The sequence below is a fragment of the Alexandromys fortis genome, unplaced genomic scaffold (genome assembly GCF_014885135.2).
Source record: "Alexandromys fortis isolate MF-2015 unplaced genomic scaffold, M_Fortis_MF-2015_v1.1 scaffold_213, whole genome shotgun sequence".
NCBI classification, from domain to species: Eukaryota; Metazoa; Chordata; class Mammalia; order Rodentia; family Cricetidae; genus Alexandromys; species Alexandromys fortis.
Window position 1 is genome coordinate 1,474,950 of NW_026068093.1, and position 14,273 is coordinate 1,489,222.

Genomic DNA, 14,273 nt, shown 5'->3' on the forward strand with positions numbered 1-14,273 from the left:
AAGGAAGCCTGCTGCACTCTGGGTTGAGCAGAAATGCATGCACAGTGACCCCTGGAGGACCAGTGGATTTATGAGAGGCTGTGATATGCCAAACCACAAATGTGATCATAACCTCTTAATTTCTTCTCCTTTGAAAGACACAGGCCTAACCACCTATTTACAAAACTGGATGAACATGGACTGTTTGCTCTGAATTCCATTTGATTTCTTCCTCAAGATCTAGTAGAAAGTTTATTAAAAGGACTGTCCCCTAAAAAAAAAAATGCAATTATGCTACCACCGATTCTTCATGAAACTTGAGTTCTTTGGCATCGGACTAGTAGGAGGAGCAAAGCAGTTTTGATAACCTGGGCAGACACAGGGTGTGCTGGTAGTGTTTTGTTTTGTTTTGTTTTGTTTTAGCAGAGGGTAGCCAAAATTCTTCCCTTTCTACTGAAAGTACAAGTTATGTAAAGACGCTGCTATAGAATTCTGCTGGCAAGGATTTCATGAAGTGGGTTTTGTGTGTGTGTGTGTGATACAGTAAACAGAGAAAAATCTCCCAGGTTATTCATTTCCTAACAGAAGTCAGTCATCTGCATACTAATAGTACATATTGTGTTGAGGGTACTAGATAGAAGGACAGAGCCAGACCTCTCTATGTTCTTAGAGTTTCCATAGCCTGGAGCACCTAACAAGGCATCAGGATGTAGTGTGGTCAGGGCCGTAGAAGTGGTGTGGAAGAGCAGGGAGGGTGGAGTAAGTAGCTTATTCTTTGGGTCTGCCCCACAGTCTCTGCGAAAAAGCAGGGGAAGTTACAAAACAGTACGTTCTCTGCCTGGGGGAGTCTGGATAGGCTCTGAAAATGGCAAGGAGCAGAATCTGGAAGGATATGTCAAAGTTTGCCTGAAGCAAAGTGTCCAGAAAGGTGTTCCAGAAAATGGGAACACCATGTGCACAAGCTGGAGCAGAGAGCAGGCAAGGCAGGTGAAGGGCTTGCAGTGGGAAGGCCCACGATCTAGAACCATGTGTGTTAGAGGGGAGTACCTGGGCACAAGGCTGAGTGAGGAAGACTGAGCCAAGGGTCACAGGGACTTGGACACCTTGAGCTAACTTTTATTGAGCATTTCAGAGCTATTTCACTTTGAAGAAAACCTAGGTCCAGAATTGTCCTAGCTGACTGCATCATCATGAAGTGTTGGGCCTAGGGTCTGATTCTGAGCTCAGTCTCTGTGTCAAAGCCTCCTTTACTCGCTTACACCTGCTGCCACTGCACTGCTTTAGCTGTTTGATGGTCTAAGACCTCAAGCCCCACCCAGCTCTTCATTTTACACAGAAGATTTTAGCCTCATACTTGTTTATAAAAATAGATAAGGCTTAGTATGTATAATAAGCATAAATTTATATTTAAATATAAAATAAAAGATCAATTAATAGAAACCATAGCTTTTTAAAAAGCAAGCTCTTCTTTTGAAATGTTTTTAGACTTACAGAAAAATTGCAAAGACAGAGAGCCTCCATTGCCTGCGTCATACATTGCCATATTCTCTCAACCAGAGCTAAGAGACTGCCTTTGCGACACTGCTGTTAACTGTACTTCATCCTTTGTTTGGATTTCAACTATTTTTCCATCAGTGTTTTCTGATTCAGGGTCTGGTCTAGGCCCATGATGCAATTATTGTTGTTGTTGTTGTTTTGTTTTGACAAACACTAAAGCATTGATGTCTGGAGTTGTGTTATATTACATTATCAGATACTGTCTTGGGACTTAAAGTATGATATTTTCTTGAACAAATACTGTTTAATTAAAGAGAGAGAGAGCACGCGCTCTGGACTAATCATTGCAGTAAGCATGCTAGTTAAGCATCACAGACTGAGTGACTTAAGCAACACACCTTTAGTTTTTCACAGTTTTGGAAGCTTGAAGTCCCAGTTCCAGATGCTAGTTGATGTGATTCCTGGTGAGACAGTGTGCTCTTTCTGCAGAGGCTTCTAGAAGTGAACTTCTATCACCTTCAGCTCACTCTGGAAGCTCAAGCTGGTCACCAAAACTCTGCCTCTGTGCTGCCTGAGACAGACTCCTGCAGGTTGAACAAGGATGCTCAGAAACTCCTCTGTTCACAGGTAGTTCCGATGCTTCCCAGGCTTCTATGTGAAGAACTGTGCAGCCTCAACCCCATGACTGACAAGCTGACCTTCTCTGTGATCTGGAAGCTGACCCCTGAAGGCAAGGTAACAAATTGTACTTTGTCATTCATTCTCCGCTTACCACTGTCCCATCCTGTGTGTCATGGTAAACACCCACTGTGTGCCTGCACTAGACTGAAATTTCATAATGGGTGGATGCAGAAGGTCTGGGGTAACTGCTGTAGGGAAGACATCTTAGGGCTCTAGCCTCAGAAGAGTCAGTCCTACCTAAGAGGCAAGACTGACCCTACCTACTGCCAGTGTTTAGCAGCTAATGGAGAGCACTAATTGTGGAGGTGGGAGCTTAGGTAGGAGATGGTCCAGTGAGGCTGGATGTATGTCTGGAAAGCGGGATAGGAAGCTAGGCTATAAATGAATTGTGGGAGTCTGTGTTCTACTAATGTCCTGGGGAAGATGGCAACGAAGGCTGCAATATCCTGTGAGATGGCTGGAAATATGAAGACTAATCAAGAGTAGTAGAGTACCATTTCAGTCCTAGAGCGAGGTAAGGAAAACACAGATAAGAAGGCTGTCAGCAAGCACTACCTATACACAATGAGGAAAGAAGATTTCATTTGGGAAAACCAGTTCCCTCCTCAAAGTGAGCAACTGTAAACATCACAACAGGGTCATGTTTGAGAACCTAGGGCTTACTCAGCACAGGCTTCTGCAAAGCTGGTGACAAATACCATGAAAGAACATGAGAAATGTATATGTTATAATAATAAATGGAAGTGAAAAAAGATGCTTAATTATAAATAAAGATGGAAGATTAAATAACCACACTGATTTTCATTCCATCCCAAAACCTCACTAAAACAACAGTAGAGAGATTTAAAAAAAAAAAAAAAAAGAAGAAAGAAAGAAAGAAGAAAAAAGACAAACCCACAAGGACAAAGAGAATGGGAGAAGAGACAACAGCAACAAAATCTTGGAACCAGGAAAGCAGATGGATGAGTGGTAACTGACTTAGCAGTCCTGAGAAAGTCTAATCCTGAGCCAGGACAGAGGAAGCCAAGAAACAAAAATTCAGAGGTTGACAGAACCAGATAACTCTGGGAGGTGGGGGAGGGGTGGAAGAAGTGAGTCTGACATCAGTATTGGTGGAAAGTTCATTAAAAAGATTGACCCTCCTAGTCTTAGCAGAAGACCCAGAGATTTTTTTCTATAATTAATGCAAATGAAGGTGTGTCTGAAGCAGGCACACCACTCTTGATAGTACAGTTCTTCATAGAGCTTCAGGATCTAGGAGACAAGGAAAAGACCCAGAAAACTTCTATAAAGGGTCAAGAGAAAGCCACACACAATAGACCAGAAGGCAGAGCAAGTTCAGACTCTTTCATAACAATCTTAGAAGCTTTGCGATACTGCAGAGAGAGCTTGTTTCTGTCTTGAAGGCTAGGATCCCTATAAAATGTACTCAGCTAAGCTGACAGTAAACTGAAAGTCAAAAATCATATCTTCAGGGCCTGGAGAGATGGCACAGCAATAAGGGCACTGTCTGCTCTTCCAGAAGACTGGGGTTCAATTCCCAGCACCCACATGGCAGCTCACAACTTTGTGTAACTCCAGCTCCAAGGGACACAACAAACCTTACACAGACATACACAAAAGATAGACAGATAGATAGCTAGGTGAGTAGATAGATGATGATGATAGATAGATAGATAGATAGATAGATAGATAGATAGATAGATAACAAAAAGCATATCTTCAGGCATGTGAAGTCTCAGAAACAAAGCAGCACTTATAAGGCCCTTTTTCAGGAAGCTTTATAATGTCTTCTTGGATCTGTAATCATAGAAGCTGAGGCAGGAAGCTTGTGAGTTAAAGGCCAGATGGGGTTACTCAGAGAAAACGTCTCAAAAATGAGTGAGAAGAGAGGGGAAATAAAAGGGAACGGAGGAGGTGGAGAAGGAGGAGGAAGGAGGAGGCGGCGGTGGCGGAGGAGGAGGAAGAGGAGGAGGAAGAGGAAGAAGAGGAGGAAAAAAGGAGGAGGAGGAGGAGGAGGAGGTGGCGGTTGATGGCTTTATGGTTAAAAGTACTTGCCATTGCAAATGTGAGGGCTTGAGTTCAAATCCCCAGAAACCATGGAAAGTCAGGCCTATTTGTGAGTATCTGTTGTCCCAGTGCTCCTACTTTGAGATGTGGAGCAGAACGAAGAGAATCCCTGGAAGCTCTGGGCCCACTGCCTCAATCTATACTAGAAAGTGGGAACTGACTCTTGAGATTGTCCTCTGGCATCTGTATGTGCACCATGAGAGGAGTGCCCACATACACACATACAGATGCACACTATGTGAGATCAGAAGTTCATGTCCATTTTAAAAAGACACAGCAGAAAGCTTGCTGTCTCTCCTCTGACATGTGGAAGATGCTTTGTGAAAGCAGCTGCTATGTTGGAGTCATGAAGATAGCCCTCACCAGGCACTGGACTGACTGGCACTTGATCTGGAACTTCTAGCCTTCAGAACTATGGGAAATAAATTTCTAAGGCTTAAACCACTTGGTTTGTGGTGGTATTTTGTTATAGCAGCCTGAACAGACTAACACAATATCAGATGAACTTTGTTAATGAGATTATATAAAAATCCACTGAGAATAGACCTTTTACCCAGGCATGACTTTTTAATGTATAGTGGCCATTTAGAAAGTACTGACTTAATGCTGATCTCTAACTGTGGGCACATTTTATTATATAGTATTTTTAAGACTACATTGTTAATGGCATTGCTTTTCTTATTAGTCAAATATTTTCAGTATTAGAAAGCCCACAAGCTCATATATTAGATGCAGGGTTACTAAAATTCTAATTTTATTAAAGTTCAACTTGTGTCATCAATGATAAGCAATGTCAGTTGTTTCCGTGAAGTACAAATACCTCAGTCTAAATAGCCATGGTTTCCATGTCAGCTGTTCTTCATATGAAAATGATATCTTTGTGAGAATGTTACCAGTTTAGCCTACAGATAGTTATATGCGTGTTTTTCCTCCAAAGGTCATCCTCCTCCCTCATGAAGTTTAAGTGACAAAGACAAGTACTTGGGCTTGAGACATAGAAAAGTAATGGATTTTACTTGTCCAGTGAGAACATTCTAAATGGATCTAGCTCTTTTATCACTGCCAGTGTGTGGTGGGGGGAGTAGTGTGACTGCTATGTCCCACACAGGTGAAATAGTTCACCTGCCAAGGCTTCTAGACCATTGCTGTAAATGGCAGTATACAGTCAGTTTGTGTAATACCCTGGATTATGACTGAAAATAGTTTGGACCATATAGACCCCTAAATGGGACTCAAAGGCCCACAGGAGTCCATGAACCATATTTTGAAAATAAAGACTAATGTTTGATCAAGGAAACTAAAATAAAACAGATATGAATCTGATGAAAGAGAAAGCTATACAGTGAAAACTTTGTGTTTTAGTAGTTCTGAGACAGCTGCAGCTTGGGCTGCATAGTGAGTGCTAGGTCCGTCAGGGCCACATAGTAAGACCCTGTCTCAAAACAAACAAACAAAAAGATAATGTTAGAATGATATATACTTTAATTAGAAAAACTGAACTATAGATAACATAAGAAAAGCATCACAATAAGCCCCCATCCCTGTATCCCAGATTCAGTACTGTCAAGACTTTGTTCTCTGTTAAGACTATAGCTATTTATCTGCATGGGAGGTAAAAAAGATAAGGTCTCCTGAGTAAACTGGAAGTGTGGGGATCATAGGAGAGGATAGACGAGGAGGGGGGATGAAGGGAGGGGAGCAGAGAAAAATGTATAGCTCAATAAAAACAATTAAAAACATAAAAAATTTGTAAAAGAAAGAGTCCTCCTGCCTCCACGAGCCCCATGTGCTTATCTAATGGCACCAAACTGTGAACCAAAGTGAGGACATTTGTTTCCCCTGATGATTGAAACAACAGACAAATTACAGAGAATTTATAAAAGGAGATATTTGATGTAATTTTCTTCATTTATGCAAAAAAAGACTACAGAATTTTAAAACAAACTACAGACATGTCATTTCACTCCTGTGTGTTTTGATATATGACTAAAAATCTGGGCATTTTCTTATATAACCACAGTGTTCTCAGCATACTTAACGATGAATACTGGTGTCAGGATGTCATCCAAGCCTAGTCCCTAATACATTTCCTTGGTTCTCTCCAGTTGATTGGTCTAAATTGGAATCAAATAGTTAAAACATTACATTTGGTCTTTATAGTTTTTAACTATCTGTACAAAGTTCCTTTTCAAGATCTAAAAGGCAAACATTATCTAAACTATAGAGAAGGAACTATGAATATAGTGTGACAGCAGCCATATTCTGGTGGACATGGGAGCCAGCTTGGGGGCAGAGAATGGAAAAAGAACAAAAGGAAACAAAAAAGAATGCCAATAGTGGTTATATTTGGATAGTGGAACGGTAATTTTTTTCTGTTTCCTAATGCTCTTTAAAATTTGAATAACTTCTATATTTTTATACTTTTAAAATTTATAACTAAATAGAAAATAAAGAAACACTAGAAAAAATGTAAACTCTAATCCTCACTGGCTTTTGGGTTGTTTTTTGTTTTTGGAAACAGTGTATGGAACCCAGGTCTTCTGCACAATGAGGACTGGAAGACAGGTGAAAGAGAGGCACATGTCTACAAGAGTGCTGGGCCTCCATCCAAACCACACCAGATAGGAAGTATGAGGGTTGGAATTGTGGACAGGGTTGTGGGGCAAGGTCCACTAACCACACTCTTCACTCTGTGGTCACCCAAATACCCTCCCTAGACCCAGTGACCACATGAGAGGTAGATCAGTTGGTAAACCCGGGGATGTGGTGACATCTCTCACCCACAGTCAAGATGCCCATAATGAAAGATTCAATACCATATTCCAGGCCCTAGGACTCCAGTCCAAGACACTGTAAAGGAAAACCTGAGCCAAGCTTGAGACCAGATGAGAAGTCAGGGTGCCACGGAAGGCCCTAGAGACCAAGATAGCCCCTCTTCAAGAGCCTAGGTGAACAAAGAGGAGAAAGCTAAACGCCTGTGTAACTGAAGCCCCAGACTGAGTTTGCAGGCTCTGGGGAGCTTCTTTTGGTATAGGGGATTAGGTTAGAAGGGGTGGTGCAGGGCCAGGAGCACCAGGCCACACTGGTTTATAGCCACCAGTCTCTCCTGGTGCAGAAGTAGAGCAGGCTTTGCAGGCTTCCTCGGGTTATTGCAATATCCTGCTTTCTAAGGCAGGTATGATCTGCTACCAGAAGGCTGCTCCAGCATTTTTTAAAATATGGATACTTTCAGCATCCACACTGAAAGCTCTACTTTCACTAAACTGATGCTGGTGACACTCTTCTTCCACTTCAGTATTTCTCTCTGCCTTTCCCCATCCTTCCCTGCTCATCACTCTGTAAAACTGCCACATTGCAACCTGAAAAAAAGCCCTTGTTTTCTGGGTTTATTAATGGTCACCCTCTCAGTCGTTAGATCTCTAGCCCCCTTCACTTCTGCTACATTGAGCAAGTCCAAGCTGTTCTACCTTTGTGACTGCGCTTCTCTTCATAGCCACAAAAGTAGGACAGCTTGGACTTGTTCTTCTTTCTCCTAACACAGTGACTACCTTAGTTCCAGTCCACATGGTCTTAATCTGCGAACTTTTAGTCTGTTTCTCCACTAGAAGCTGAATTTGACTCCTGATTAGCTCCCAAAGTCCAATATTTGAAGCATCACTTACAGAGACTAACTCTCTCCCTAAATGACCATCTGTCACCCACCCCCCTGGCCCTTATCTTCTGTCTTGCCACCAAGGGGTTTGTTGAACTTAACAAGGAATTGTTACACTGAGACTCCATACATGCTTCTGCCCTTTCCTTGAAGACTCTTCCTCTCAGTTCTGCCAGCAAGAAACTGGCTTATTCCTTGTGACCCAGCTGAAATGCAAGGACCTCACGTCTTCGCAGTTCCTCATTCACTTAGTAAGTGCTGCCAGGCGCTTGTTGTGCTTACACACCACACAGGGTGTTGATTACACCCCATCAGAGAGGGACTATTCTCTCCTCTTCCCTAAATTTTCTATAGTGGAGGCACCTTGCACCTTAAAAGTAAGTCATCTTGAGATATTTTAAATTTGTCTTTTAATAAGCAGATGAGAGCTATTGGTGTGTATCTGTAGGCTGAGTGGAAGATAAACAGACAAGATGAGGAAGAAGTGACATTTTTGAGGCCTGGTTGAGAAGGTAGTGGTAGGCTCAGGACTCAGCCTGTGTGGAGATACACTCCCACAGGACAAGGAACTCCAGCTCTCCTCCCTTGAACAGAATAAAGGTAGGGGCTGGGAATGGGGTTCACTAGGTCATGGGAAGATACTTAGAGGAGATTCCTGTCAGCCTCCCCAGTGGTGAAAGTCATCTGCTCTGCACTTTAGGGCCATTTCTACTCCACTCTGTTCTCCTGCCACACTCTTAAGCCCACACCTAAGTTTTCCTTCTCCCCAATAGTTCAGTGTCCTATACTCAGCAAGTTCTTAGAAACCATTTAGCCATGTTTTTCACTTCTGTTTCCACTCTTCTGTTTATCCCAGCTGCCTAGTTAGAAGGTGAACCCCGCCCCCGGCCAGGTAAGAACATACATTCTCAAAAGCCTCTCCAGCCCTCTGACGTTGCATGCTGAGAGTCTCAGAAACCCTCCCTGCTTTCTCACAGCCTTGCTCTTCATCCCTTAATGACCCCTGCGGACTTTCATGCCTTGCCGCTGGCCTGCCAGATACCAACCCTGAAAAACTTGAGAAGCAACTGTTGTATTTTTCCCATGGTCCATAGCAAGCTCGTGGAACAAGGTTCAAACGGTGCCATGTAGTTTAGGGCTTCTGCTAGAAGCAGTGCTGGGTGTTGTGTTTCATGCCTAGGCACCTACTAGATATCTGTCCTGAGCATCTCCAGAGGTGCAGGAGCTTCTCAGACTGGTTCTGAGAATCAGAGAGGATTTCCAGAATCTCTCCCCTTTGTCATTACCAGGGACAGAGCCTAGCTGTTTTATTTTAGACATGTAGTGACACCTCTGTTGCAGGGCAGGGAGGGGATGGAAGAAACTACCATCTTCCATATCCCTCATGTCCCAGTTTCCTGCTGAAGGTACCAGCCAACTAGATGGCTTACCTAAGGTCTCTTTAGAGGGACAACAGAACTTAGTTGTAAACACTGATTTTGCTATGAATCTTGGGGATGAAAAGCAGAATTCAAAATGAAACATTTCCAAGAAACAGAATAAGACGTTTGTTTTAGAAAACAACAGAACAGGTGTCTGTACTGAATATCTTTACAACAAGAACAAGGGGCTCCGGGAGCTGGCTTACATGTGACCTGTTCAAAGAAAGGCTGAGGTGCTAAATTCACCTGGCAGAAGGTGTCTGTGTTTCTTGGGTCAGGATTTCCTCCCCTGCTTCCCACATTCTCCTTCCTGGTTTTCCTTGCTTCCTCCTTCCCCTCCTCCAGGTTCCTTCCTGTGCAGTGACCAGGCCCAGAGATGAGTATTTAAAGACTCCTCCTTGCCAGTCCTCAGAAGGAAACACTGTGAAGGTTCCACCTGACAAGTGCCTTCACTCCCGTCATAGGAACAAATTCCTGTCTCCTGGCCACACCAGAGCAACTAGTTTCGTTTCCCTCTAGCACAGTGGATCTAAGCCTTCCTAATGCTGGACCCTTTCATACAGTTTTTCATGTTGTGGCCCCCAGCCATAAAATTATTTCATTACTGCAATGTTGCTACTGTCGTAAATTTTGATAGAAATACCTGACATGCAGGATATCAACCCAAGGGGATTAAGACCCATAGGTCGAGAGCAGCTGCTCTGGTATGTGTATGTGGCAAAAACTTGGTTTCCTTTGCTTCCTTGTCTTTAGAAGTTCACACAACTGCCAACAGATCAAGGTGGCAAAGGACCTAATGATCTCTCTGGGGACTGGAGGACAAACCAGAAGAGTGCTGAGACTATGTAATTAACTCCAGTTTCTTTTCTATGCAAATTCTGACCTGTAAACGGACTTAGAACCCAGAAAGGCCTGCAGACTTGGAACCAGGCTGTGGTGACAGGCTTCTGGGGCACAGACCTTTGCAGGCTCTGTCCTGTCCATACCCCACTTGCTTCAACGCAGCAAGAGCAAGCTGTGGAATAAATGGAGCTGCTGCTGCTGGGGTGGCAGCCTTGTTACAATTTCATTCCACACTGCTGTCTTTCCCCTGTTATAAGAAGAAATCTGAGTCCCAGTCAGTTACCGCTGGCCTCAATTGAGGGAGGGCCTAGTGAAGGAGCCCCCAGCCACCCCTGCTCACCCTGAAACCACCCCACACTTTTTTTTAATTTTTTTTTTATTGAGAAAAGGAAAAAAAAAGTTTCCACCTCCTCCCAGCCTCCCATTTCCCTCCCCCTCCTCCCACTCCTCTCCCCCTCCCTCTCCAGTCCAAAGAGCAGTCAGGGTTCCCTGCCATGTGGAAAGACCAAGGTCCACCCCCCTCCGTCCATGTCTAGGAAGGTGAACATCCAAACTGGCTAGGCTCCCACCAAGCCGGAACATGAAGTAGGATCAAAACCCCGTGCCATTGTCCTTGGCTTCTCTTCAGCCCTCATTGTTCGCCATGATCAGAGTCCGGTTTTATCCCATGCTTTTTCAGTCACAGTCCAGCTGGCCTTGGTGAGCTCCCAATAGATCAGTCCGACTGTCTCAGTGGGTGGGTGCACCCCTCATGGTCCTGACATCCTTGCTTGTGTTCTCCCTCCATCCGCTCCTCATTGGGACCTTGGGAGCTCAGTCCAGTGCTCCGGTGTGGGTCTCTGTCTCTATCTCTATCCATCACCAGATGAAGGTTCTATGGTGATATGGAAGATATTCGTCAGTATTGCTATAGGATCATGATGGAGGAAGGTCATTGAGCAATAAAGAAACTGCTGATAGGTTAAAGCATAGGTGGGAGGAGTAAACAGAATAGAATTCTGGGAGGAAGAGGAAGTGAGGTCAGAGACGCCATGCTCCGCTCTCCCGATAGCTCTGCTCTCTGAGGCACACGCAATGAAGCTCCGACCCAAGATGGACATAGGTTAGAATCTTCCCGGTAAGCGCACCTTGGGGTGCTTACACAGATTATTAGAAATGGGCTAGTCCAGGTGCGAGAATTAGCCTAGAAAAGGCTAAATAGAAATGGGCCAAGCAGTTCTTAAATGAATACAGTTTGTGTGTTGTTATTTCGGGCATAAGCTAGCAGGCGGCTGGGGTGCTGGGGACGCAGCCCCGCCGCTCTTATTTCAACAGGATCAGGTTCCCTATCCTCAGCTTCCCAAGGGACGAACTGGGGACATCGCCTTGGGCTCCTGGGAGCCACTCTACACTGTCACTAAGACAAAAAGGCAACCTACTGACTGGGAGAAGATCTTCACCAACCCCATAACAGACAAAGGTCTGATCTCCAAAATATACAGAGAACTCAAGAAACTAGACTTTAAAATGCTAACTAACCCAATTAAAAAATGGGGCACTGAACTGAACAGAGAATTCTCAAAAGAAGAAGTTCAAATGGCCAAAAGACACTTAAGGTCATGCTCAACCTCCTTAGTGATCAGGGAAATGCAAATCAAAACAACTTTGAGATATCATCTTAAACCTGTCAGAATGGCTAAAATCAAAAACACCCCACACTTTTGACCTTCCTGTAGAGAGCCAGCCTTCCTTCTATCCAGCACTACCTGCCCTTTGCTGTCTCACAGCCTCTACTTTCTGCCCAGGTCTTTTCCAGATACTTTCCTCTTGGCACATTTGGCTTGCACTTTGACCACACTGACCAGGGTGGCCTGGCCAAGGCTATAAGAAGCAGTGGCAGTCAGCTCTACCTGCCCCACGCACCACCACTCCAGGCAGCCTACTTGGTTCCAAGCGAGAAAGTGTTTCTGCCATCACAGGCCCTTTGAACTAAGTGTTTTCTATGTGGAAACCCAGAGGTGAAGAAATCATTTCACATCTAGTTATTTACAATTTTAAATTAGCTTCATTAATAGTTTTTAAACCAAAGGCATCTTAATGAGGTGCTGATACTTTTTAGAGGATAATTTTTAAAAAATATTTGCATGAAATACGACAGGTTGTCTAAAGGTTTCTCCATATGTTATGAACGTCAGCTAAAAATAAGTGTGTGTATGTGTGTGTCCATCCACTAGATTTTTTATTTTGAATCTTTAGATATAGACCTAAGAGTTTGTGTGATTCTTGAGAATTTCCCATCTTTTTGCCCAGCTGTAAAATTGACTGTAGAACGCCCCTTCCCCCAGACATGTCAAAGTGATGCTCAAAGGCAGTGGGCCTGAGGCTGGGGCCAACAGCACTGTGCTGTTTTAGGTCTTATAAGTACTGGAGCAGGTACCTCCTTAGATAATGTGTCTCCCAGACACATGCCTCCAGTCTGTAGTGGCAGGGGTTTAACCTGACGTTCTGAACAGTGGCACCCCATGTGTATGCTAGAAGAAGAAAGGAGTGGCCTCAATTCTGTGTTAAGCAAAGGAGAACAGGACACAAGCTCCTCTAGGGTTCTGTCCAAGTGTTTCCTGCTCCTCCCCCCCCCCCACCTTTTCCATGAAAAGCTCTTTGTCTTCTGCCGCTGGCCCTGGTCGTGGGCTGGGTGTTGATGTGAGTACAGTTTTCAGACTGGAAATGAATGAGGTGTTCCATCAAGAGAGGCCTGCCTTCTGTCCTATGTGGCTGACTGTTCCAGGGTTTCCTCCATGTGGGTCTTTGCTGCTTTCTCTGTGGGCAGCTGCCCCTGGCTGGCATCCGTCTATTGGCTTTCTCAGAGGTACTTTCAAGACTGCTTTTCCTAGGATAGGAACTGTTCTAGTACCTGTCAGCTGTGCCTCCTACAAGTCCTGAGCCATGGTAAAGCCAGGCACACTTGCTGAGGAAGGAAGGAAGTTCACAAAGGCTCCCCTTTGTGTGTTTGTGAGAAGGCTGGTGCAGAAGTTCAGAGATGCAGGAATGAAATAGAGAAGGGAAGTTGGGAAAAGGCGCTATGGGAACCAGCACTGAGGTTGAAGTTTGGTAGTATCCATGTGGGTGGTGGAGAAAGGATATCTGTCCTCGCCAAGAAGGAAACAAAGGGGCAGAAGGGCCCATCAGGCAAGGACAGGTGCAACTAATAATATAGTGCACTGCTAGTGGGCATGTGCACAACCTTTGGTGAGGAATAGTAGGCATACACACTTTAAGAACTCCTTAGGGTTACACATGGCTGCTAGTCAGGGCTCAACAATCAGAGGGTACCAAACAAGCAACAGATGTGTAGAGCCAGGACACATGGGCTTACAGAAAGAAGGGCATCTAAGAGCTTTGTGCAGCTTGCTGCAGAATTTTGTGCATAAATATTTAGAGTACTCAGAACATTTGTTAGATTTTAAAGCAGTGCTTATTCTTCCAGCTTATGTGAAAACAGATATCCCTTTCATTGTGTGGTACTTACTGTCATTTGAGTATCACGTACCAGGGAAGAGGATACAGGCTGCAGGAGGCCATATATCAAGACCTGGTGTGGGAAGGAGTCCATGAACTAGCTCACTGGGAAGTATGACAAGAGTCGCACAGGTATAAGCTGCCACCATCTGTCAGGAGCCGGAAAACAGGCTGCCTAACAAACATGTACACATGGCCAGGGTTGGGGGAGGGAGGAGGACTAGTTTGGGAAGGAAATGAAGAAAGGAAAGAAACTATATTCTCCAGAAGAAACTTTGAGACCACGAGAATGAAGAGGTCACAGTTTGCCCCTTTAGAGGAGGCTGGGGTTCCATTCAGGACATATGGGTATGCTCAGAGCTCAAGCCTGGGTGGCCTGGATGGATTCTTGTAAAGGCCTTTAGTTGCATCTGCCTGCAGACTGTTGGACAGCCCCTGGTACTGGCTCTCTATCTGTCCTTGCCTATAGCATGCAGGTTTCCTGATTGCCAGACATGAGGCCTACTTGCCACAGTAGAACTCAAAGAGCATAGGCATGAGCTCAGAGTCCCTTGTAGTTCGCAATAGAGCTAGTTCCTGGAGTAATATGAAAGTATAGTTTTAGGAAATTTGAAGAAAAATTAAAGTCTAATATT

The 14,273-nt window shown here is 44.3% G+C and overlaps 1 protein-coding gene across 4 annotated transcripts in view; it reads left to right on the forward strand.

Annotated features, from left to right (window-relative positions):
• The window catches only part of Dis3l2 (DIS3 like 3'-5' exoribonuclease 2), a 346,237-nt gene that overhangs the window by 262,691 nt on the left and 69,273 nt on the right, over positions 1-14,273 (forward strand). For all 4 annotated transcript variants that reach the window (XM_050123104.1, XM_050123107.1, XM_050123105.1 and 1 more), the window contains one exon: positions 2,104-2,211. In XM_050123104.1, the coding sequence (XP_049979061.1) occupies positions 2,104-2,211 (108 nt within the window). The remainder of the gene's footprint in view (positions 1-2,103; positions 2,212-14,273) is intronic.